Source organism: Haliotis cracherodii, unplaced genomic scaffold (genome assembly GCF_022045235.1).
Source record: "Haliotis cracherodii isolate W230 unplaced genomic scaffold, xgHalCrac1.p SCAF_7, whole genome shotgun sequence".
Classification (NCBI taxonomy): Eukaryota; Metazoa; Mollusca; class Gastropoda; order Lepetellida; family Haliotidae; genus Haliotis; species Haliotis cracherodii.
The window spans coordinates 15,899,991-15,927,064 of NW_027266330.1; the positions used below are offsets into that span (position 1 = coordinate 15,899,991).

At 42.6% G+C, this 27,074-nt stretch overlaps 1 protein-coding gene across 1 annotated transcript; it reads left to right on the top strand.

The window, feature by feature from the left end:
* Positions 1-12: 12 nt before the first annotated feature.
* Positions 13-27,059, top strand: LOC139448095 (uncharacterized). The gene is made up of 17 exons (XM_071229609.1): positions 13-97; positions 2,718-2,945; positions 6,679-6,768; positions 7,445-7,513; positions 9,336-9,607; positions 10,877-12,259; positions 13,323-13,416; positions 14,234-14,400; positions 15,197-15,865; positions 18,433-18,474; positions 20,484-20,560; positions 20,789-20,978; positions 22,556-22,785; positions 23,955-24,071; positions 24,626-24,771; positions 25,197-25,340; positions 26,390-27,059. Exons 2-17 carry the CDS (start codon positions 2,729-2,731, stop codon positions 26,698-26,700), a joined length of 4,218 nt encoding a protein of 1,405 aa, XP_071085710.1. The 5' UTR covers positions 13-97; positions 2,718-2,728; the 3' UTR covers positions 26,701-27,059.
* Positions 27,060-27,074: the final 15 nt, after the last annotated feature.

Genomic DNA, 27,074 nt, shown 5'->3' on the forward strand with positions numbered 1-27,074 from the left:
TTCAATAAAAATGTCAGCCATGAATGAACCTCGGAAAGTTGCAGGTGCTCGTTTGATTGTCTGTCACTGAATTCCCTGTGAAGGTGTTTCATAAATTGTGAGTGATCATCTATATGACCATTATCAAGTGCGTGCCCTGTTCGTCAAACAGTGTTTCTAAAAGTCAATGATTTAACATCCTGGGGAATTTTCCATTTCTCGGAGAATACCAGTCTGTCAAATATTTTCATTTCTGAAACACTTTGTTTAATTTGTACTTTCGGTTTGAAATATTAATGCAGCTGCGTAATATAATTCCATAAATAATAAAATATGTTATGCTATTGATAAGTACTAAACGACCCAAGTATGCAGTAACTTTACCTGTTTGTGCTGTGCAAATTCTCTAGTCCAAGGCGAACGTTGCTATGTTAATGTATATATATACGTGTATTTTCCTAATTGCAAAACGTTCTTCCCATGAATAATGTGTGTTAGAAGATGTCTGAATTCTGACTTGTGCCCCCCTTGCAGGAAATTCTTTGTAAGGGTAAATACTGTGGCCCTGAACATGCCGAACAACAATAAAAAATGTATTAATAAGCATAGATCTACAACCAATTCCAAGCAATAACCTCCATTTTTGGTAATTCTATTTATCTTGAACATTTGTGATATTTGTCAAGACGGCACTCTATCTGGTGCAGCATTTTATTATGTCATGTGCCTTCGGGGGTGGCCTTGTGGTTTAAGTGTTTGCTTATCATGCTGAAGGCCTGGGTTCTATTCCCCACTTGTGTACAGTGTGTGAATCCCATTTCTGGTATCCCCGCCATGATATTGCTGGAATATTGCTAAAAGAGGCCTAAAACCATACACACTCACTCATATGCCTCTTTAATCCTTAGGATTAGTGGTACATTGTGTTAGGTTACCCCCCAAATCTATCAGGAGCACCTTTAGAATACAGTACCACAACTTCTTGTGTGGACGATCTCTGCCGTAGGTCACGTGTCTCAAAGACAAGCAACCAGTTTTTATGAGAATCCGTGGGATGTGAACTTGAGACCTTCAGATTGTTAGCCCGACAGCTAACCGACTGAGCTCCGTCCACACTGTGAAACACACAACTTCTTGTGTGGACGATCTCTGCCATTGGTCACGTCTCTCAAAGACAAGCAACCAGTTTTTGTGAGAATCCGTCGGATGCGAACTTGAGAACTTGCGGGTACGCATGAATGACATGGGATTTAATAATTCATCTGGTCATTTTTGTGACAGAAAAGTGTGGTAGGGAACACTATAAGGATAATGTGGATAATTGTAAGGAACTAGGGAGGCATGAGCATGGCTAGTGACGACACAAAGCTGAGTTTTCTTTTGAATCAGTACTAAATAAATGTAGTGGGTGAAAGTGGCTTGTGTGAATGTTCCAGGACAGTTTCCAATAGCCAAACTATTTGACACAAAACCATTTCATCCTTTTTTCCTCAACATTTTTGTGTGAAGAATATTAGGAGCAGCAATAGAATCAATAATAGCCACAAAACGGGTACCTAACCCTAATGATCGTAAAGGGATGATTGATCGTAAAGGGGACCCTAGGGTTAAGGATAGAGTTCGGGGTAATCTCATAGCCACTAAATGGGTACCTAACCCTAACCCTTCAATGATATCCATTAAACGGGTACCTAACCCTGATGATCGTGAAATCATCTGGATGTGTTCAGCGCCATTATAATATTACCTCATTAACTGCATTCCTGTGCATAATAATGAAACTTAATGAATTGAAAAAACAATCTATGCATATTAGTTCCCATTTATCATCATTTTAGCCACTTGAATTAAGAAAAAAAACAAAATAAAAATATATTGAAAATAAAAGTGCTGTCGTAAACTAGCGCTTGCTTTAAAATCCGCCACCGCAGGCTATATTTAGTAAACAAATATTCAAACTCTCAACGTTGCTAGACGTATTCAATGACATTGCATGTAGAGATAATAGATCCCTGGAAGGAGCTTATGCACGCTCAATGACCCCTGACGTCACAGAGCATTGTTTTGCCAGTGTGACTGGCAACAAAATACCACAAATTACGTCATAGGGCATTATCACATGTTTGAAAAGTTTATGGTACTGTATTGTAAATGTAGGCCCCCTATCTTTTATAGCCCATGGATACCTTTTTCAATCATGCGCATCAAGGTTAACAATCAGTTGCTGATAGCTTGGTAAATAAGCATTCATTATTTGAGATAACTCTCATGGTGGTGCAGGAGAAAGTGGAGAAAATATACCAGAATATTAGAGAAACAAGACTAACAAATCTGTATAGACTTATTTATTGTTTTGACATTTAGTTTACCTATTGATCGGATATTCTGGAATGTCTCTATGTCACATGGTTTCCAAGTCCATTTCCAACACCAACTCTTCCTAAGGTAGTGGACCCATGAAGATCCAGGGTAGAATAGGTCTTCAGTAACTCATGCTTGCCGTAAAAGGTGACTATGCTTGTCACTAGAGGCAACTAACATGATCAGGGGGTCAGGCTCGCTGACTTGGTTGATGCATGTCATCAATCCCAAGTGCGTGGATCGATGCTCATGATATTAATCACTGGATTGTCTGGTCCAGACTTGATTCTTTATAGACCGCCGTCATATAGCTGTAATATTGCTGAGTGCAGCATTAAACAACAAACCAACAAACACAAGTTGTTTATCTGCTTCAGACAACTTTAACATGACGTCGGTCGGCGCTGAGCCAAGCAGCACAAGTGAAGACGAGCAGAGGGTGCGTGTGAAATCTTCAACATTTGCTGTTGAACAGGGGGTCATGGAAGGCTGTGTGAAGCCCTCTGAGGCTATTGATTCTCTAGGACAGGAACCAGCGTATCATACTGAAGATGGCCGTGATGGCAACGAAGGAGTTACCTCCCCTAGTGATGTTGGCAGTGGAGGTAAGATGCTCAGATTTTTGTCAGGCCCTGTAAAGTTAGAGTACAGCTTACGACTGAACAAATGGACACTCATCATTTTGGGCATGTGTAGTGCAATAATATAATTCAACCAATACACTTTATGCTACAGTGACCTGTGAAGATCTGGGTTGGAATAGGTCTTCAGCAACCCATGCTTGTCGTAAGAGGTAACTATCAGGATTGTGTGGTCATGCTAGCTGGAGGGCACGGATGGCCCAGTCTTAGGCGCTGCAATTCGCAAACTGTGCAGAGTTGCGTCCCTTGGACACGCCAGAAACCTATGAATGTGGGTTCGAATCCCGTTTCGCCCAATTATGTTTCTAGGTTTGTCAGCACCATACCCGTGCTTGTGGGCTTCACCGAAGTGGTAAACGTCTTAAACCTGCATCACTTCGGGCTTTACTCCCACATTATGCTGACACACCATGATATAACTGGAATAATGTTAAAAGCGACGTTAAACCCAACTCACTCACTCACAAATCAGGCTCGCTGATTTGGTTGATACATGTCTGGATTGTCTGGTCCAAACACAATTATTTACAGACTGCTGTCATATAGCTGGAATATTGCTGAGTTCGACGTTAAATAACATATAAAAAAAAAAAAAAATATGCAGCTGTGCTGCCATGGTTGCAAAGACCCTCAAAGGTATGGCCATGGGCTGGCACAGAAGGTGAAAAATGACATTGCCATGAACTGTTCGCTGTGTACGTGGGCACACTTCTCATGGAACTAGAGTGTTTGGCTGTGCTTTAAGTAATAGATAGAGGACGTGTGCCAGTACGACTGTCTGTAACTTGAGTTCCACGAACTATTCAGTGCAGATTGCACCAACTCAATCCTGCACATTCAAAGTAGATTACACGATTTCATATGAGCTGTGTGGTTCTTGTAGGGCTGGGACAGGTAACTCGGGTACCCGGGTCAGGTGGGTACCGAGTAGGTCCCGGGTACCCACAGGACTATCCGGACCCATGGTTAGTCACGTGATATATTGTCTAATGACTAAAACTATCTGGAATTCTATAGTTACACTACAAGTCACTGATGTTCACTTTTTTATCTGACTATGCACCCATTCCGTCCAATTTTTCATATGGTTGAAAAAAGAAAACTTAAGTCACCTTCAGTGTATGCATGATTGTAAATACATGTATCTAAATACGTTTTGCCAGGGCTATGCTAAAAAAGTTACCAATCGGACATTTTGAGACATCTCCTGAGACCTACAGTGGGTACCCGGGTAGGGTAGGGTAATAGGGGGGCAGGTACCCGGGTAGTAAATTTGGACTCGTCCCAGCCCTAGGTTCTTGCAGTCAAGTGTTTGTTGTTTGAGGCCTGATTACGAAGCTTGAGCGTTTCACGCCTTAATAAACTGTATACCTTATGGTACTTTATCAGCATATAAATGTACTCCTCTTGACTAAAATGGTGACCACCCATTGGACATAAATATTTGCTTGTGTTGAATCAGAGCATGTTGTTTTTACATACCTAGTTTTAAATATATTTTGTACTGTAAAACTTGATATTAACGCGAGCGTGAATTAAATGCGAAAAATGCGAGTGGTCTTTGCTCGCATTATTAAACATCACCTTTATATCAACAATAAAACATTTTGGATATCAGAAATTCCAAATTAGACATACACTGAAAACAAACAACTATGTATTCCACATCACTGTTTATTGAGCAGCACTTGTTACAAGTGTATAAACAATGTCATTCAAACACTAATTACATCCTGTGAATTGTCACTGCTGGGGTCAAGACAAGCGTTCTACTCACTTATGTCATCACTGATCACACCTGCAAGTCCAGACAGACGCCACCCAACACAGTGTCTTTGCTCTTTGCGACTGCATCAAAGGCCGACACGAGCCAGTGCGCACGTATTGTTTTAGCTGAAGTACTCTACTCAGCGCTAATAAGCAGTGCTATTTGGTGTGTGATTGGATTAATGTAAGGATTCTCCTGTAAACCTGACAGGGGACATTTTGTTTAGATATAAATCCACTGATGCTTGAGAGGAGGGGGTGTCACATTCATATTGAGTCGCATTTTTGGCTAGGGGCCAGTGGTCGCATTCTTTTGGAGACGCATTAATTTCACATTTTCCAGTAGATACTTCATTTCTGTATTTGAGAGAATATTTTACATCGTGAAAAACTAAAATGCAAAGTCTACCTGATTGACATTCTAAAATGTTGAGTTGGGTGAATTGAGAGAACAGTAAATATTACACATGGTCAGTTGCCGCCATTTTGAATGGATACAGGGGAGATAACAATGTGAGAAATTAATCACTTCCTCATTTCAGCCATTTTGTCAATCCATTTTGAAGGGAAACATCATTTGTGAATGAATTTCTGAATATATTTTAAGTTAAACAATACAAATGCATTAATCTCACAGTATGTCATGGGTACCAAACTCCCACTTTCATTTCTAAAGCATTTGGTTCTGCTTGTCTGATCAAAAAGATGTTTCATTAAGTGTCTGCTCCTGTAAACGTGAGGCATACGCACAGCACTTGCTTTGTGTGAAGCTCATGGTTGGCCATAAAGTAAAACATCAAACAAGTCCACAGGGCTTGTGGTATTTCTTTCTGCTTGCCCTGCGAAAGGCTACTGCTGTACTCGTTCTTATAAAATGTCTTTCTTGTAATATTTATAAAATACATTCACACGTTAACATGATCAAGACTCAGTCAGAATATTTATAGATACCTCCCCGAAAATCTTGTATCAAATTTTAGGGCTTATTTTTCTCAGGAACTACTGAAGTTACTTGAGTGAAAGTTTGAATGCTTATCTAAGAGATACTTGTCAAGATTGAGTACGAAACTTGGTCCCATCATTTATTTGTTTAGTGTTACGGCCCTTGCTCCGTGATTGTCGACTTAGTGCAGTGTGTGTGCAATGGGGGCAAGTTTTCTCAGATACCGGTACTACTGAAGTTAACTTGTCTATGAGATAATTATCAAGACTGAGTTATTCATTTTGTGTGTATTAATTTGACATTTAATCATTTTTTCTGATGACATATAGTGGCCCAAGTGCCTATCTCTTCTTAAGGCTTTATAGGACTCTTTTTTTAATAGTTTATACTCACTACTATATGAACAAACCAAATTCTAATTTGCCCCATGGCAGGGGATAGTGATAACGCTGTTTTATTGTATTTGCTTTGAAAGTCAGTGTAGATTAACTGTATTTAAAAAAACAAACATGAATATCTTGGGAGCCAAACCTAAGTTTTTAGGAGCCAACATATATCTTAAACCGATATTGTCTCCAGTTATGTTTACCTTCAGGTAACCAAGTGGTGAACCGTTGATACATTTAGGTCGACAATTATAGATGTAAGTCATACTTGGGCACCAAAATGGTCACTACTTACAGGGCTGAAGGCCTGGTGAATCATTTTTACACAAGTGCTTCATATTGTGTATATATAAGTCACTATCGTCCCTGTGCAGAGTTGCCTCCCTTAGACACACCAGAATCCCATGTGGGTTCGAATCCTGGTTTGCCAGATTATGTTTCAAGGTTTGTCAGCACCATACCCTTGCTTGTAATGATCTGAAACTGCATCAATTCAGGTTTTCTTCCCACGTCAAGCAGACATGTGATGGAATAATGTTCAAAGGGGTGTTAAACCTCACTCACTCACTCACTCACTCCGTATTGTTTTCTGTGGTTGCAGGTCAAAGCAGCACAGCATTCTCAGTACAAGATGAAGACCTAACTAGCATGGTGTCCAAAGACCAGCCAGACAGACAGGAAGTCCAAACAGGTACCATGGTTGCGTATGTCGTTAATAGTGTGAACAGGACTTTTCGAGATGAATGGACTTGTAAACCCTACAGATAGAACCAGGTATATTATGACAGTATTCCGGGGGCGGCAGGTATGATATGGCTGCACCCAGGAAATATTGCTGACCATGCAGTAATAGAAACTAACAGTTTTAGCCCACTTGTCCTTATATTATAATGATAACACTACTAGCAAAACCCCTAAAAAAGGCAAATTTTTTTACTTATCCTGCATTACGTAATGCAGGATAAGTATACAAATGTAAAAACTATTTAGATTTTAATAAATTTTTTACTTATCCTGCATTAGTATGTTTAAGGAGTAATGCAGGATAAGTATACAAATTAAAAAATATTTAGATTTTACTAAATTTTTTACTTATCCTGCATTAGTACGTTTAAGGAGTAATGCAGGATAAGTATACAAATGTAAAAAATATTTAGATTTAACTAAATTTTTTACTTATCCTGCATTAGTACGTTTAAGGAATAATGCAGGATAAGTATACAGATGTAAAAAATATTTAGATTTTACTAAATTTCTGCTAGTCCTTTTGTACCTTTACTGTTGGGTAGTTTGGCAAGGACTACAGGACTAGTGCCAATTTCTAGCTCTGCCATGCGTATATGATCACTGACGTCCTTCTGTTGCAGTGAGACTCTCCAGTCCAGTCTCCAAGTGTTTCACAGATGCCTCCATGTGCTGTTCCAAAGATATTCGAGGTATGCGAGAAATTGTTTGATCTCATGCATATTCTTCCCTGTGAATTCCTGTGGCTTAAACATTTCCAGTGTCAGTGCAGCCATTACAGTTATTTTTGAAAAGGTTTACTACTGACCATATTTCCCAAATGAATTTACATTTTTGTTTGTTTGATCCAATTGGTTCGAGATCACAGACGAACGGAACATCAACAAACTTCTCCCTTATTTTCCCTTAGAAAATAATTATACTGGGATTTTCCCGTTTACTGTAATTTCCCGTTGACCGGTAATTTCCAGTTTTTTACCGGTAAAATTAGGTTTGGACTGGTAATTCATGGCACTGCCAGTCCCTGTGTACCGGGAAATAAAGTACCTTATAAATCTTTGTTGTTGAACAAAACAGCGATACTCATATAAGTATAGTTTTCGAACAAAGTCAGCTTGTCAGTTGCCATCTTGGTTCCCCTCGTCTGTTTTTAGTGCTATTAAATAAGATTTCTCTTTGCTTAAAGGTTAAATATATATTTGCAGCGATTTAGTCTTGAAATACTCCAAAAAAGAGAGTTGTAAGAATTAAAATCAGGTAATTTTCATACGTCTTTTCATTTCTTGAAAGTTGGGACTGACAAAAATTAGGGGGCACTGGTAACACTGAGTAAACGTAACGGTCATTCGGTTGCCAGTTCTACCCCAAGAATGGTTGTGGTCACCTATCACAGAGGAGAGCTTTGAGCAATAGTGTAGAGAGCTCTGCAAACAGGCTATCGCTGTGAGGGGCTTGCCCAGAAGCCTATTATTGTGGTTTCTAACCCAGTTGCGGCTCGATTTTGCGTCTAGGTTTGTCAGCACCATACTCATGCTTGTGGGTTTCACTAAAGTGGTAAATGTCTGAGACCTGCATCACTTCAGGCTTTCCTCCCATATTAAGCTGACACGCCCTGATATTACTGGAATACTGTTAAAAGTGGTATTAAACCCAGTTACTAATCGATCAGCACTTGAGTACATCCTTCGAGTTATACTGGTTACATGTGTTTATCGGATTGAGTAACTCTGAACACATCAGCATTATCGACAGTGCACCGTTAAACAACAAACAAATATTTGATTGTATAAAAAAGAGGTATCTACGCTACAGTGGGACTACATCAAATTTAGAAACATAGCAGGTGATCTCCATTCTACAATGAGCACTTTCAAAATGGTGCTCTCTTGGAACGCTCAATTACACAAGCAGAAAAAGGTCCGCTATCTTAAAACAATCTGAAAAGATGATCACATGTAGTTATAAATGTATCAAAAATTAATAAAACGCTCAGTTCTAAATTAAAATGAGGGGTAGTTGGGTAGCCTTGTGGTTAAAGTGTTTGCTTGTGACGCCGAAGACTCGGTTTCAATTCCTAACAAGGGTACAATGTGTGCAGCCCATTTCTGGTGTCCCCCGCCATGATATTGCTAGAATATTGCTAAAAGAGGCATAAGAGTATAAGACCATACTCATTCACTCCAAATTAAAATGAGAGGTACCTACTCTACAGTGTCTGGTGGGACTACATCAGATTTCAAAACATCTACTTGAGAAACTTATAAACATCATCATAGGGGCGGTCGGGTAGCCTCGTGGTTAAAGCGTTCGCTTGTCACGCCAAAGACCCGGGTTCGATTCCCGACATGGGTACAATTTGTAAAGCCCATATTGGTGTCCCCCCGCCGTGATATTGCTGGAATATTGCTAAAAGCGGTGTAAAACCATACTCACTCACTCACTCACTCACTATAAACATCATCATAATCAAAAGCACAGTGTTGAACAACAAACAAATATGTGATTATATTCCAGACCCGTGTGCCGTGCATGGAAGCTGTGGCCTGTACAACCTTGGAAACACGTGTTTCATGAACGCCGGGCTTCAGTGTCTCGCCTCCAGCGCCTCGCTAGTCAAGTTTCTGCTGGAAGACTTTGTCCTGGAGGAGACCAACAAGAACACCCTCCTTGGGCAGTTCTACAAGCTGCTGTGCAAGATGTGGTGTGGTCAGTTTTCTGTTGTCCATCCTAAGGAGTTTAAGGACACTCTTGGACTGTACCACTCCCAGTTCCAGGACTACAGACAGGTGAGATGGGGACCCCTAGAACTACTCCTAGGAAATTGCAGAAAGTATGTGAAATTCTATCTAATATGCTACCCATGAAGATACGGGTAGAAAACATGTCTTCATCAACCCATGCTTGTCCTTAGAGGCGACAGTGCTTGTCATAAGAGGCTACAATGCTTGTCCTCAGAGGCTGCAATGCTTAATCTTATAGGCTACAAAGCTTGTCATAAGAGGCGACTAACGGGATCAGGCGGTCAGGTTTGCCGACTTGGACAGACAAAATAGGCACTTCTACAAAACTTGAATAAAATCCCTCAAACATTGTTGGCAAAAGTATATCTATGTGGAATGGGTTATGTTGAAAAATATCTTGGTTGTTTTCTTGATTATTTATAGGCTTCTGTTACGTAAGTGGAATATTGTATACAACTATATTCAATCATCCATTCACCCAGACCTGCCCAGTCCTTTTTGGACACTATTGGGGTGCTGTGATACTCACTCACTCACTCACTCACTCACTCACTCACTCTCTCTCATTCCACGCTCACTCACTTACTCCGCACTCACTCACTCCGCACCCGCTCACTCTTCATTCCACACTCACTCACTCTCATTCCACACTCACTCACTTACTCCGCACTCACTCACTCCGCACCCGCTCACTCTTCATTCCACACTCACTCACTCCTCACTCACTCACTCATCCACTCACTCACTCTGCACTCCTCATTCCACAATCACTCCTCATTCCACACTCACTCACTCACTCACTCACTCACTCACTCACTCATCCACTCACTCACTCACTCTGCACTCCTCATTCCACAATTACTCACTCACTCCACACTCACTCACTCACTCACTCACTCACTCACTCACTCTCATTCAACACTCACTTACTTCGCACTCACTCCGCACTCGCTCGCTCTTCATTCCACACTCACTCACTCACTCCGTATTCACTCACCCCGCACTCTCTGCACTCACTCTGCACTCTCACTCCATACTTACTCGCTCACTGCTCATTCCACACTCACTCCACACTCACTCATCCCTCTCATTCATTCACTCACTCAATCGCTCCGCACTCACCCTGCACTCACTCTCACTCGCTCTGCACTCACTCACTCACTCACTCCATACTCACTCACTCACTCCACACTCGCTCTGCACTCACCCTGCACTCACTCACTCACTCACTCACTCACTCACTCACTCACTCACTCACTCACTCACTCACTCACCAACTCACTCACTCACTCACTCATGTATTATGTATTTCAGCACGACTGTCAGGAGTTTCTTGCACTCCTGCTAGACACATTTCACGAGCAGCTCAACACAGGGCGGTCCAACCTGGCCGCTCTCTCCAACAACGAGGCCATCCCTGGGTGCTCGCCTTTACATGTCCTCGAGCCCCTGTCCAACTCGCTCAATAACCAAGATTCTAGTCCATTGATGGAAACATCAGATGCTGGTGATGATCAAGCCCCAGATGAAACTTTGTCTTGTGATAACGATCATGTCACTAGCTCTCATAGTCAATCAAAGCCCTCCGTGTTTGTGAACAAGTCCCTCGGACAGCCAAACATTGCTACAGGCCCAAAGACAGGCAGCGAGTGTATATCTAGTACCACTGTAAATAACTCCTCCATGTTTTCTTCCGAGGACAGCAACCAATCAACAGTATCCCTGCACAGCACAGACTCCGAACAAAGCCTCAATATCAAGAAGTTACAGCTCCAGTCCACGGGAGATTCGGGCAAATCAGAAGAAGATGTTACCATGGGAACGGTATCCTCATCGACCGATTCTATGGATAAGAATAACCACAGAACAAAGATCAACATATGCAACGCAAATACCTCCATGCTGAATATGACGCCCAGAGCAGCTCACGTTGACGCAAGGACGGACCACAATGTTGTTTCTACCAAGACAGACAACTTGGCCCAGTTAAATAATATTTGTTCCTCTAAGTTACCACCTAGTTTGCTTGAATACTATGGCAAGGAAACCAAGACTCTTAATACGAATGTGTTAGTTAATGAAGCAACTGATGGTGAAATCGCAATCGATTCAGATAAGTTCGCCAAACAGGATAATCGGCGGCCTGTGCAAGAGGAAATGAATGTCCTGCAGGAAGTACTCAGGGAAGAAGCCAAAGCTGACAAGGAAGTTGACTCAGTGAATTATGGGATCAAAGATACAAACCTACGCGTTGAAAAGAAGTCCCGGTTTCTGTCCAATTCCTGTCCTAATGTTTTGGATTCCGAAAGGGCTCAAGATGTTTATGAATTAAATAACATCAAGCGAATCAAGATAGACTCGACAGAACCTCGTAAGCATGTTGCTATGCATGAATCAGAGAAAAATGTTCAGATGCAGGAAATGTCAAAGTTCAATACTCGGAAAGTTCTTCAGGAAGAAATGTCGGATGGTGAATCCTCGGCGGAGAGTATGGATGCAGAAGAAGCGGAGAGTTCAGAAGATGAAGGGGAGATAACTTCGCGAAGCAGCTCTGTTAACGCCCTTTCACTGGACGCTAGTTTTGTAAATAACCGAGCTGAGATATACCAGGAGGAGGCAGACGGTGCCTGGAACGATTATCTCCGCGAGAATAACAGTGTCGTTGTGGGCAAATTCCAGGGGCAGTTTCAGAGTACGGTAAGTTTGTTTGTTTGTTTGACGCCACACTCAGCAATATTCCAGCTATATGATGGCGGTCTGTAAGTCAAGTGAGTGACAACATGAGCATCAATCAACGCAATTGGGATCGATGAAATGCATCAACCACGTCTGCGAGTCTGACCACCCAATTCCGCTAGTCGTCTTTTACTGCATGCATGGGTTGCTGAAGATCTATTCTACCCCTTCACGGGTCAAGTACAGTAAGTCCCGATGGTGGCTGCTGTCTAAAGCCTGTATTGCTGAAATGGTGGTCGACACCACACACAAGTAAATTTAGTAGGGGCCAGTTCTGCATGTTGTCAAAGAAAGTCCCGGTCTAATACAGTGACCAACAGTCCAACCTTACCAATGGTCTTTTATATTATCTGCCACAAAAGGTGAGTGGTATTACTGGTCTTTCAGTAAATTGAGGTTTATTCTTCCTATGATATGTGGGAGGCACAGGTGGCCCAATCGTCTAAGGCGCTGCGTTTCGCTCTGCAGAGTTGCGTCCCTTGGGCACGCCAAAAACCTAGGATTGTGGGTTGGAATCCCGGTTCGCCCAGGTTGTGTTTCTAGGTTTGTCAGCACCATACCCGTGCTCGAGGGTTTCACCGAAGTGAAAAACGTCTGAGACCTGCCTCACTTTGGGATTTCCTCCCACATTAAGCTTACACAGGGTGATATAACTGGAATACAGTTAAAAACGGTGTTAAACCCAACTCACTCACTCACTCACTCACTCACTCACTCACTCATTCATTCTCTGATATGTATCCCAGTAACTTTTTGTATATCGGGGGAATATTTTACGTATCCTGCATTACTCCCTAATGCATTCACTGCTTACCTTATACTAATAAAAATACAGCGTACGGTGATTTTATCATGTGTTCAGGAGGGAAAAGGAATGGCTGCACTGAAATTATCTGAAGAGTTGATACGTGAAGGGGTGGAAACAAATGGTTAAAGTCATTTGAAACACGAGACTGTGGTTCTTGTCCTGTTGGCTGCCACACAGAAATGGTTGTTGGGCACTTATTATGTTTTCTGTCTACAGGTTGTCTGTTCCGTGTGCCGCCATGTCTCCGTCACTTACGAGCCATTTATGTACCTCTCGTTGCCAATCCCCAGGGCGATGGAGAGACAAATCTGTGAGTTGTTTCAAATTTTATCATATCCTGACTCATACAAATGAGTCCGGATAAGTATAAATGATACTTTTACTCAAGAAAATGCATTTTTTAAACTGATCTTATCTCAAACTTTGAATTTCTCCTTTCTTCCTTCAATCCTTATTTTGAAACGTGCTTGAACAAAATTTCCAGCTTTTTAATTAAATTCTCCCAACCACATCCCAACCATGGTCACAAACTAAATTGGTCACGCACTATAATCCTGTGCGTTGTGATCTTACACGACATGATCACCTGACTACCGGTACCCCTGCCACCTCATTCTCATTCTTAGAGGGGCGGTCTGGTAGCCTAGTGGTTAAAGCGTTCGCTTGTCACGCGAAAACCCAGGTTCGATTCCCGACGTGGGTACAACATGAGATGTAGAGCATGGAGCAAGGGCCATAACTCATTAAGATCATGACCAGTAACATCAGTTTGTAAAATTTCATTTCTCAGCTTAAATTGTTTCTGTGGAGATTTGTCCCTATTGAGAAGCGGCCGAACGGACGGACGGACAAACTCTGTTCGCTGTCATATAGCTGGAATAGGACGGGCGGACGGACAAACTCTGTTCGCTGTCATATAGCTGGAATAGGACGGACGGATGGACAAACTGATCTCTGGAATAGGATGGACAGACAAACTCTGTTCACGTCATATGGCTGGAATGGGACGGACGGACTAAATTTGTTTGCTGTCATGTAGCTGGAATAATGCTGAATGCAGGATTAAACAAAAGCAACAACAATAAAGTCTGACGTATTTAGACTCAACTGACTACCTTTGTTTGCAGGTGTGATATTTGTGCATCGCGGTGTCCCCCCCACACGGTACGTGCTGAACATGCACAAGACTGACAAGGTGCACAAGTTGAAGCAGGAACTTCTCCGCCTGCTCCAGCAACCTGACTGTGATATCATCCTGGCCGAGGTGCTCGACTCACATGTGTCTCGTGTCCTGGTGAGTGCCCTCCTCATAAACATACAAAACAAAATGCTTGGATTCCAGGATAGAATTGGATTGTAAAATGTAAATGGATTGGTTGGTCAGGTCATTGTCATTGTCACCAATGGTGTGGGTTGTTCCTCATAATATCAATCACGGAATTGTCAGCCCCAATTTCGATTGACCCGTGAAGATCCAGGGTAGAATAGGTCTTCAGCAACCCATGCTTGCCGTGAAAGGCGACTATGCTTGTCGTTAGAGGCGACCGGGTGGTCAGACTCGCTGACTTGGTTGATGCATGTCATCGATCCCAATTGCATGGATCGATGCTTATGACATTAATCACTGGATTGTCTGGTCCAGACTCGATTATTTACAGACCGCTGTCATATAGCTGTAATATTGCTGAGTGCGGCGTAAAACAACAAACCAACCAACCAAATTCGATTATTCACCGGCCACATCATTTTTGTGGAATATTGCTTGGTGTTAAACAAGAAATATAACATCATTATACATTGAGATGGTGATGAGATGAGAACAAAGCCGTAGTTCAACACTGAATCCTACATATTTGCTGGGGGCGGTCGGGTAGCCTAGTGGTTAAAGCGTTCGCTTGTCACACTGAAGACCCGGGCTCGATTCCCGACATGGGTACAATGTGTGAAGCCCATTTCTGGTGTCCCCCGCTGTGATATTGCTGGAATATTGCTAAAAGCGGCGTAAAACCCTACTCACTCACTCACTCACTCACTCTCATATTTGCTGATGTTCAAAAGCAAACTTGTTCGATAATCTTTTTCAATTGCAGGATGACAATGTAATGTTGAGATACGTCAATGACACATCCAGGAAAATCTATGCATTCGAAATGGTACAGCCTTCCATCCCCCCTGAGGAAACCCCAGAAGAAAAGCCTGAACCATCAAGTGTAACCAGCTCAGTGCCCAGCTCTGTGACAAGGTCAGTCGCAGAAACGGCCACATCGAGTGATGCCATGACGGAAACCACAGATATATTCAGCAACATGGATACGTTTAATAATCGGCCCAATAACAGCTTATTCCACTCCAGTGGGGCTGCACCCATATCCATAGTAACCGTGGATACCGAACTGGGAGATGGCTTTCCCGAATCAAAGAGTTGGTCAAGAACGAAGGTGGAGAAGGAGACTCCACACCCCACTTCTCCAGAGCTTCCGTTCACTGAGACAGACACAGGGAAAGAAAATCCAGATCTGGCAGGAACGGGCCTATGGGAATGGTCCCATGTGGGTTTCCCAGACTGTGACAGCACGTGGGACAATGTGGCAAGTTCGTCAGACTTTAATCCGCCGCCAATCCCCCAGGATGTTATAAACAGCATTCCTGGGATAGCAGGTCAGTGGCGGACGTGTGCAATCTGCCTGGAGGAACTGTCCGACAATGACCTGCTCACTCACGAGTCATGCAGTGGAACATTTTGCCAAAACTGCTTGGAGGTAGGACTTGCATATAATATAACAATGTTTGACGTCATCAAAGTTGCCATCAATTCTCTGTCCACTGACATAAAAAAATCTTCTTCCAAAAAAGAGTATATCAATGTCCCACTAATATATTAAGGGTAACGCTATTTTTCAGGGCATTATCATTTTCAGAAGCCTGAGGTCTTCCATTAACTGCCCGACAAAGGAGGGTAGTTGAAAAGACAGAGGACTTCTGCAAATGATAATGCCCTGAAAAATAGCGTTACCGTTATTATAGCTAAAATGGATGGAATTTGTTATCAAATAAAAAGAAACAACAATATTGATTTTGAAACTTTGACTGCAATCAACACGAATGTCACTGACCCACTTTTACAAATATGGAAACGTCATAGAACAAACCAGATGACGTCACTATCCCTATCCTATGACGTCACCTAACAGGCGTGATAATGGCCTGTCGTCAAGCAATGTGAGGGCATTATCAAGTTACAGTGGCCCGCTCATTTTTTATAACATGCGGGCGGGTTAATGATAATTCAATCCATTTTAGCTATAATATGTTCTTAAAGACCTTGGCTGCTACAAGCTTATGTTATACTAAAACAGTGAGTGAAATAACCACCTGCCTGTTCACCTGTGACTAGCAAAATTTCAGTTGGGCCAAAAGTTCTGAAATGTCTCAAGCCAACTGGCTACTGAAATTTTATAAAAAAAATAATTTTAATTTTATTTTTTTGAAAGTTCTCCCCATTTCTGTAGATCATTACGACTATCAAAGGTAGAATGAATCGATGTTGTGAAAGTTGAGTTATCTTCTGTCATCTTATTTGAGTGACTGTTGTCACTGTAACACGGTGTATAACAAATGTGTTTTGATTGGTTGTAATTTGTAGTTTTACCAATCTGTGTTATCGTCAGAATGATGAGATCTGATTGGTTCTCGTGGTCTAGGTGAAATACTATGTATCCCGCCTTAGAGATCAGTAAATTTTTCAGCAGGGGAATATATCCCAGGGCTTCGGGCTTTCCTCCCACATTAAGCTTCCACGCCATGATATAACTGGAATACTGTTAAAAGCGGCTTTAAACCCAACTCACTCACTCACTCACTCACTCACTCACTCACTCACTCACTCACTCACTCACTCACTCACTCACTCACTCACTCACTCACTCACTCACTCAATCACTCACTCACTCACTCACTCACTCACTCACTCACTCACTCACTCACACACACACACTGGAGCCAGGAAGAGACGGAGCAAGCTCAAGCCATTATTAGCACATTTTGAAATTCAATGCAATAATAACACTTGCATGAAGTTGATCAAATGTACATAAAACGTACTATATCTATGTAGGGGTGTCTATCGGGGGCATGTTGACTCATGCAGGAGAATTCTGGTTCCATGAATCATGGGTCATTAATGTAGAAAATATTTCAAGATAACGAGTATGGTCTTGCCCGTTCTATTCCCCATTGTGTGGGCTTCATACTGTAATAGTGATGGAGTATTTGCATATATATCTCATTAAAGTCAACCCTTTTGCTCCGATATGATACCTCTCTATGTGAAGAACTGACTGCCCCTCCACAGGGAAGTCAACCAGCGATACGAGTCAGCGAAACATTCAAACCAGCGTGTGTAATTTTTGTGTCTGTGTGAAGCTCATTTCCAGTGTCCCCAGCTGTGATATTGCGGGAATATTGCTAAAAACGGGGTAAAAAAACACACGCACTCACTCATTTTTGTATCTTGAAAAGAAACTAAAACAACAAGTTCTGAATGTGCAAAGAAAAGCTGCGCAATTGTATTGTTTCAAGGTTTGTCAGCACCATACCTGTGCTCGTGGGTTTCACCGACGTGGTTAACGTCTGAGACATGCATCACTTCGGGCTTTCCTCGGACATTTAGCTGACACGCCGTGATATAACTGTAATACTGTTCAAAGAGGTGTTAAACCAAACTCACTGTGAGACAGGTAGCGCATCGGAGTAAAATATTTCATTTTACTGAGACTGGAAAGTGTTGTCAAGTGTAGTATGTCACTTCTTTCTCTCCATGCTGTGTGGGGGCACGGGTGGCCCAGTCGTCTAAGGCGCCGCGATTCGCTGTGCAGAGTTGTGTCCCTTGGGCACGCCAGAAACCTATGATTGTGGGTTCGAATCCCGGTTACCCCGATTATGTTTCTAGGTTTGTCAGCACCATACCTATGCTCGTGGGTTTCACTGAAGTGGTAAACGTCTGAGACCTGCATCACTTCGGGCTTTCCTCCCACATTAAGCTGACATGCCGCGATATAACTGGAATACTGTTAAAAGCGGCGTTAAACCCAACTCACTCACTCACTCCATGTTGTGTAAAATAGTTGAAAGGTTTTCTTGACAATGTTGGAATAGGCAACACATTAATGATATTGAGGATATGAATCTTTAATGGATTACAAATTCTTATTTGTAACAGTGCTTCACGACTAATTCCTGCCCCTTCGTTTTGTTACTGTATGTAATAAATAGATTTACTTTTTAATTATTTTGGTGTGTTTAATTGCAGCCTGTTTCTGTATTTCAGATGTCTGCCAAACACACGACGGAAGCAGGGTACTGTTGTCCAGTAAGTAGATGCTTGTGTCCCATGATGCACAGCCACCGTAGTGGAGTGGATAGTACAGAGGACAGAGCAGAAAGTCCTTGGTTCGATCCCGGCCGAGTCATATTCTCAAAGACGTTAAAAGATGGTTCTTGTGGTGTTCACACCACAGAAGGGTAGAATTGATGCAGTTCCCTAAGTGCTAGTTCACTGTGTGGAGTTGTGTCCGTTGGTAGTGCAAGGCTCCAATAATCAGTCGCAGACGTAACGTGTACAAGAGATGGCTTTGGTAATAGAGGATATTATATGAGTGTTCATGTCATACTATGTTTACGATGTGAGTGTCTAAATTACGCTCTTGCTCGGGAAATACCAGAATTTAGGCACAAGTATCATAAACATAGTATGACATGAACACGAATATGATGTTCTATTTATTACCGAAGAAGACGTCTACATACAGAGACAAATTTTTAGTGTTTACCTATAAGGACAGCAAGTCACAACAGCAGCGGAACTTTCTTTCCACCCCATAGTGAGATGTTGTGATGTAAATATTGTTTGAAGTGGTGCTAATTCCAACTCCCACACACATAGGTATACGGTCTTCAGCAAACCATGAGTGCCGTAAAAGGCGACTATGCTTGTCATTAAACAGGTGACTAACTGGATCAGGTGGTCAAGCTCCCTGACTTGGTTGATGATGCATGTCATTGTATCCCAATTGTCCGAATCAATGCTCATGGTGTCAACCACTGGTCCAGACTTGATTATTTACAGACCGCCTTCATATAATTGTAATATTGGTGAGTGCAGCGTTAAACAACAAACAAACAAACATAACTATACACGGGTGGCCCAGTCTTAGGGGTGCCACAAATCACTGCAGAGTTGTGTCCCTTGGGCATGCCAGGAACCTGTGACTAGGTATGAATCCCTGTTCGCCCTAATTATGTTTCTAGAAACAAGAAGTGAAACATTATTCAGTTATATACAGGTAATTCTGGGGTTTTTTTCCAAATGGAACTCTCTGTATATTTTGCACTGGCAATGGGGAAAAGTTATGCTCAAACATGATTGGTTGTTAATAGTCCATACACATGATACACCCTAGCTGATGTGATATTGTTTGACGTCACTTGCTTGTCATGTCACAAATGACACTGATGGCCTTCACAAGTTAGATGTGCCTGTCACACGCAAATATTTAAAAAAAATAAAATAATAGTCGTGGTTCTCAGGCACCACCCGCATCAGCATAAAGTTTGCCGCCTGTTTTGCTTTATATCCGTTTGAAAAAAACATAAAAATCCTAATACTTAAACACAATGCACAAAAAAAGTTGAAAATGGAAACAAAAATAAGCGTGCAATTTACTTTTGATGATGTGGGCTGAGCCTGTGAACCAAGACTATTATTTTTTTCAGCCTAAGTTGTAAACACATGATAAATTCATTACTCGTGTTAGTAATGGAGTGTACAGGATTTTGCAAGCTGAAGGTTTAGTTGCATACACCCCCAGACATACCCTTCCCCCTGTCTGATGACGACCATTCAGCCTGAAAAGCACCCGTGAAGATCCTGATCAGAATTGGCCTTCACCGTAGGAGGCGACTAGCCTTGTTGTAAGAGGCGACTTTAGGGATCAGTTGGTCAGCCTCGCTGACTTGGTTGATGCATGTCATCGTATCCCAATTGCATAGATGGATGCTTGTCATATCAATCACTGGATTCTCTGGATTGATTATTTACAGACCGCCGTAGTATACGTGATATAGCTGGAATATTGCTAAGTGCAGCGTTAGACAACAAACAAACAGCTTGCAAAGTTCTGTTTCTTAGCTAGTGTAAGTCCTGGGCCCACTTGCACAAAGCGATCTTAGTGCTACAACTATTATGTTAAAGTATGGGAGTTACGATCATCTTAGCACTAAGATCGCTTTGTGCAAGCAGGCCCTTGTCTTGTGTGTGTTCAGCGGCATAAAGTCATCACGAGGACGTCCTGACCAGCACCTGTGTTGTCTTTGTTCCAGATCTGCCTTATGCCCGCCAACATGATGGAAGACTTTTCCCCTCTTGTGAGTGCGAGCTGTCACAAGCCAAAACTCAGGTAGACAGATGTCCTTTAACCAACATACTTGACCTGTGGCTGTATCTACGTGTAAAACTGCCCACTTAAGTTTCTTGAAAAGTTCGGGCAAAGGGAAAGTTTTGGGCACAGACTGTAATTTATTTGTCTTCATTATTTTCCAGAACACAATCTGTGAGTATAGCTGGGTACAACTGAACATCAATATTGGGAATTTCCTTATTATTTGATGTTCTGTATATGTTTCAGGGTTATAGCCGTACCAATAGCATTCCGATGTGATGTGAACATTGAAGACAACAGCTGCTCCGAAAAGTTGTTTGGTCATCCTACTATACTATATGTGCCAAATAGACTGCCTGGAGGCTGTCTGTATGATATGATCGATGCTGTGCTGCCATTCCCAGCGATGTACTCTGTTGTGCTGACTGATGGACAGGTGAGTCGTGTTGCCTTGTGATGTCCTCTGTTGTGCTACCTGACGGACAGGTGAGTCGTGATGACATTTATTCCTTCCACATGTAGCTGCCATGACTTAAACAGATATAGTTTGAAAATCAGCATTAAACCAAACTGACTTGCTGAGACACAACTGCTACTCTATTCCAGTGAATGGAAGTAACTGACTTGCTGAGACACTACTGCTACTGTATTGCAGTGAATGGAAGTAACTGACTTGCTAAGACACTACTGCTACTCTATTCCAGTGAATGGAAGTAACTGACTTACTGAGACACAACTGCTACTCTATTCCAGTGAATGGAAGTAACTGACTTGCTGAGACAGTACTGCTACTCTATTCCAGTGAATGGAAGTAACTGACTTGCTGAGACACAACTGCTACTCTATTCCAGTGAATGGAAGTAACTGACTTGCTAAGACACTACTGCTACTCTATTCCAGTGAATGGAAGTAACTGACTTGCTGAGACACAACTGCTACTCTATTCCAGTGAATGGAAGTAACTGACTTGCTAAGACACTACTGCCACTCTATTCCAGTGAATGGAAGTAACTGACTTGCTAAGACACTACTGCTACTCTATTCCAGTGAATGGAAGTAACTGACTTGCTAAGACACTACTGCTACTCTATTCCAGTGAATGGAAGTAACTGACTTGCTGAGACACTACTGCTACTCTATTCCAGTGAATGGAAGTAACTGACTTGCTGAGACACTACTGCTACTCTATTCCAGTGAATGGAAGTAACTGACTTGCTAAGACACTACTGCTACTCTATTCCAGTGAATGGAAGTAACTGACTTGCTAAGACACTACTGCTACTCTATTCCAGTGAATGGAAGTAACTGACTTGCTAAGACACTACTGCTACTCTATTCCAGTGAATGGAAGTAACTGACTTGCTGAGACAGTACTGCCACTCTATTCCAGTGAATGGAAGTAACTGACTTGCTAAGACACTACTGCTACTCTATTCCATTGAATGGAAGTAACTGACTTGCTGAGACACTACTGCTACTCTATTCCAGTGAATGGAAGTAACTGACTTGCTAAGACACTACTGCTACTCTATTCCAGTGAATGGAAGTAACTGACTTGCTAAGACACTACTGCTACTCTATTCCAGTGAATGGAAGTAACTGACTTGCTAAGACACTACTGCTACTCTATTCCAGTGAATGGAAGTAACTGACTTGCTGAGACACTACTGCTACTCTATTCCAGTGAATGGAAGTAACTGACTTGCTAAGACACTACTGCTACTCTATTCCAGTGAATGGAAGTAACTGACTTGCTGAGACACTACTGCTACTCTATTCCAGTGAATGGAAGTAACTGACTTGCTAAGACACTACTGCTACTCTATTCCAGTGAATGGAAGTAACTGACTTGCTAAGACACTACTGCTACTCTATTCCAGTGAATGGAAGTAACTGACTTGCTGAGACACTACTGCTACTCTATTCCAGTGAATGGAAGTAACTGACTTGCTGAGACAGTACTGCCACTCTATTTCAGTGAATGGAAGTAACTGACTTTACACTTTGCTGCAGGGTCTACGGTGCTCTCGATGTATGTACACCGCCCACTGTACAGGCTGTGTCCTGTGTCGGGAAGGGGAGGTAACTCTCCAGCCAGGGGACAATCTAACCATCCACCTGATGGACGTGTCACATGACCAGCAGCTTGAAGGAGCCGCGTATCACGACCACATCTCCGTGCAGGATCTCCGACCCAACGACCCAATCACTGTCTACGACTGCTTTCGAGCCTTTACTGAAAGGTTGGTTTTGTTTGTTTGTTTGTTTGTTTGTTTGTTTACCTCAGAAGTCTGCAATTTCCTAGCTTTTTCATCTCAAACTATAAATTATCCAGTCTGGGCCAGGCAAACCAGTTACTAATATTAGAAAAACATCAAGTTAAAATAACACAACATCAAACGGGTCCCTGAAGCTAGCTACCAGATAGATTTATAGCCCTTCCCATCTAACCACCCAGTCTAAATAGTGGCTGAGTGGGGTCTCCAGTCTCTCAGATGCAAGCTTCGTTTTGTTACCACCCTGATTGTGAAATTTGTATCTCAGTCAAATAGAGCACTGGGCTAGCTGTATAAAATCTGCTCATAGAGCTGAACAAAAAGATCGATAATCAGAATTACAGTTGAACCTCGCTACCTCAAGTCTCATTATGTCAAACGTAGCGATTTCTCGAACCTTTTCTCCAGTTCCGACTGCCTTTCTATGTAATGTTCTTGCCTCGTTATCTTCAATGTCCGGATGTGTCGAAGTTACAACACAGTCCCGCTAGGTTCGAGGTAACGGTGTTCCACTGTCTTGTCCATATAAGAAATATTGAAGATTATCAATATGAACATTGTGTCATCTTAATAATATCTTACATAAAATATTGTGATGAAATCAAGGTTAAGTTTACCAAAACAGACTTGTTATTGTCAACCATGCCAATTGCTGAAGACGGAAAGCAACTGGTTTTGTTATGTCTTAGATGTCCTCAAAGTAGTCCATGCTTAAATGTACCACCAGTGGCGTGAAGTATGTTGATTTCTTTTGGACTTATTTGCATATTTGTTCAAAGTTACTTCTGCAATATTTATCAATAATTGAACGTTATTTAGTTAATGATTATCAATCTCTATGATCGATATCAATACCCAACCTTATTAGACCCTATTTCACTTCACGACAGGGGCAGTCGGGTAGCCTAGTGGTTAAAGCATTAACTCGTCACGTCGAAGACCCAGGTTCGATTCCCGACATGGGTACAATGTGTGAAGCCCACTTCTGGTGTCCCCCGCCGTGATATTGCTGGAATATTGCTTAAAGCGGCGTAAAACCATACTCACTCACTCAATCACTTCACGACAACAACATTCTAAAGATTCTTGTTTAAAATGTATACAATCTGTTGCCATGGTGCTGTGAATGCTTGCAGTGAGATCCTGGATGAGCACAACCCTTGGTACTGTCCCACATGTCAACAGAACCAGTGTGCCAAGAAAACCATGACAGTCTGGCGCTACCCTGACACCCTCATTGTACATCTCAAGAGGTGAGACCCGGGAAGATTCGGGTAGTGAATAAGTCTTTAGCAACCCGTAACAAGTGACTATACTTGTCGTAAGAGGTGACTTACTGTGTCGAATGGTCAGGCTCGATGACTTGATGCATATAATCGTATCCCGGATGTGTAGATTGATGCTCATGATATCAATCACTTGACTATGTTATTAACAGATCGTCGTCATATAGCTGGAATATTGCTGAGTGCGGCATTAAACAACAAACAAAAAAACTGCCAAAGAGGGGAGCACATTCAAAGCAGACGGAGTAACTAACCAGTGTGTCTAGTACACCCTCAAGTCACATCGGGGGCACGGATGGCCCAGTTGTCGAAGGTGCTGCGATTCACTGTGCAGAGTTGCGCCCCTTGGGCACGCCAGAAACCTATGATTGTGGGTTCGAATCCTGGTTCGCCCGCGCTATTGCTGGAATATTGCTAAAAGCAGCGTAAAACCATACTCACTCACTCACTCCATTGTGAGTTCCGTAGATCGAGCCCTTGTTTGAATTCCTCATACTTTGATATTCTGTGTTTTCTTCCAGATTTGTCTTTCATGAGTTGTCGAGTACTAAAGTCGACAACCAAGTAGTCTTTCCTCACAAGAACCTTGACCTTCAACACTTTGTATCAGGACCAAAGGTCAAGGACCTTTCATACGACCTCTACAGCATAGTGTGTCATTTTGGAGGTGAGTGTAACTTTTGGATAATATACCTTTCATCAAATTAAAAGAAAAGGATAAGAACAACATGTTTTCTTGTCTGGGGAATTACCTTCTCAAAAGGAAAAGGGAAAATAAAAAAATGTTTTTAGGATTGATTTGAGCTTGATGCCTTACAAAACATCTTAAAACTTGAACTGAAAGTGTTAAGGTTTGTTTGTTAGTTTTTTTGTTTAATGCCGCAGTCAGCAATAATCCAGCTATATGATGTCGACGTGTAAGTGATCAAGTCTGGACCAGACAATCATGGGTGTGTGTTAAGGAAATACATTAAAAAAGTGTAAATTAATATTCACCAATCATTAAATGTATATGAGTAGCTGAGTATGACATGCAGCCAATGGGAAGGATCTGTCCTGAAAGACTCACTAACTCACTGCTGTAATGTGCAGGCTCTCATTCTGGTCACTACACATCCTACACAAACCACCCCCTGACATCCGAGTGGTTCTACTACAATGATGAGACAGTCAGCAAACAGGAGCCTCGCAATGACGACTACAGCAGTGCCTACGTCCTCTTCTACCAGAGGAAAGGTGAGAATACCGAAGATAAAGTCTAGATAAATCCATAGTACTTCTTTATATTACACAAGCCATTACACCCTTCAGGCGCACCCGGTGCACAAGCCATTACACCCTCCTGGCACACCCGGTGCACAAGCCATTACACCCTTTGGGCACACCCGGTGCACAAGCCATTACACCCTTCGGGCACACCTGGTGCACAAGCCATTACACCCTTCGGTGCACAGGCCATTACACCCTTCGGTCACACCTGGTGCACAAGCCATTACACCCTTCGGGCACACCCAGTGCACAAGCCATTACACCCTTTGGGCACACCTGGTGCACAAGCCATTACACCCTTCGGTGCACAGGCCATTACACCCTTCGGTGCACAGGCCATTACACCCTTCGGGCACACCCGGTGCACAGGCCATTACACCCTTCGGTGCACAGGCCATTACACCCTTCGGTGCACAGGCCATTACACCCTTTGGGCACACCTGGTGCACAAGCCATTACACCCTTCGGTGCACAGGCCATTACACCCTTCGGTGCACAGGCCATTACACCCTTCGGGCACACCCGGTGCACAGGCCATTACACCCTTCGGTGCACAGGCCATTACACCCTTCGGGCACACCCGGTGCACAGGCCATTACACCCTTCGGGCACACCCGGTGCACAAGCCATTACATCCTTCGGGCACACCCGGTGCACAAGCCATTACCCCCTTGGGGTGCACCCGGAGCACAGGCCATTACACCCTTCGGGCACACCTGGTGCACAAGCCATTACACCCTTCGGGCACACCCGGTGCACAAGCCATTCGGATACAAGCCATTACACCCTTCGGGCACACCTGGTGCACAAGCCATTACACCCTTCGGGCACACCCAGTGCACAAGCCATTACACCCTTCAGGCACACCGAATGTACCGCACGCATATTGAAAAAAAACTATTCTTGGCCATTATTCAGCCCTTTGTTTTTTCAAAATGGAGTGAAATTTGGTACATTGCAGTTAGTAGTGGTTCACATCATATATATGTCATGTTTTTGTTCTTGCTTCTCTCCAGGTACATCCAGTAAGTTCCACCCCCCTGCTGTTCTGCCCTACCTCCTGGACGCCCCCTCCCGCCACACCTCCCCGCCCCCTCTTGTTGTTGATGTCCACCGGGGACCCTCCACTTCTGAGACTCACCCCCTCAAGCCAAACCAGCCTGAAGACTCCCTCAAAACAGCACCGAAGGAGGGGGCGGGGCCATCCGACTCCACCCAACCTGCAATGGACGATATGATTGGACAGTCTGATGACAGTCCCATGTCAATCACTCAGCCACCTGCAGAACAGGCAGAAGCCGACAGCACCTTTGATTTCTATTCTTAGTTTCTTAATCTGCATTATTAATCACTTCAGTCCATTCTCATATTTTGAAGATTTTTCTGTCACCATGACATTCAATACATTCAATACATATCCACTGGTATAAGATTAGCTGATATGAAATATGAACATCCTTTTGTTCAAATCAGGAAACCAGCCGATCACAGTATACAACCAATGTTGGATTTAAAGTACTGTCGGAAATGCTAGAAAAATTATTTTCTAGCTTCATTTAATAAATACGAATCATAGGACTATAAAAAGAGCATATATCCATGTAACCCAAATTGACCTAATCTAGCCTGTCCTAACTGACACTGTGATTACCCTTAAAAAGTACATTTACGGGTAAATGATGATAAACTTAATTATCCCCT

Excerpts from the sequence above, each read along its gene's own strand:
- LOC139448095 (XM_071229609.1), top strand. The coding sequence starts at position 2,729 with ATGACGTCGGTCGGCGCTGAGCCAAGCAGCACAAGTGAAGACGAGCAG. Across the intron at positions 18,475-20,483 it reads AAGCAGGGTACTGTTGTCCA|ATCTGCCTTATGCCCGCCAA; the intron begins GTAAGTAGATGC and ends TCTTTGTTCCAG. Across the intron at positions 24,072-24,625 it reads CTCATTGTACATCTCAAGAG|ATTTGTCTTTCATGAGTTGT; the intron begins GTGAGACCCGGG and ends GTTTTCTTCCAG.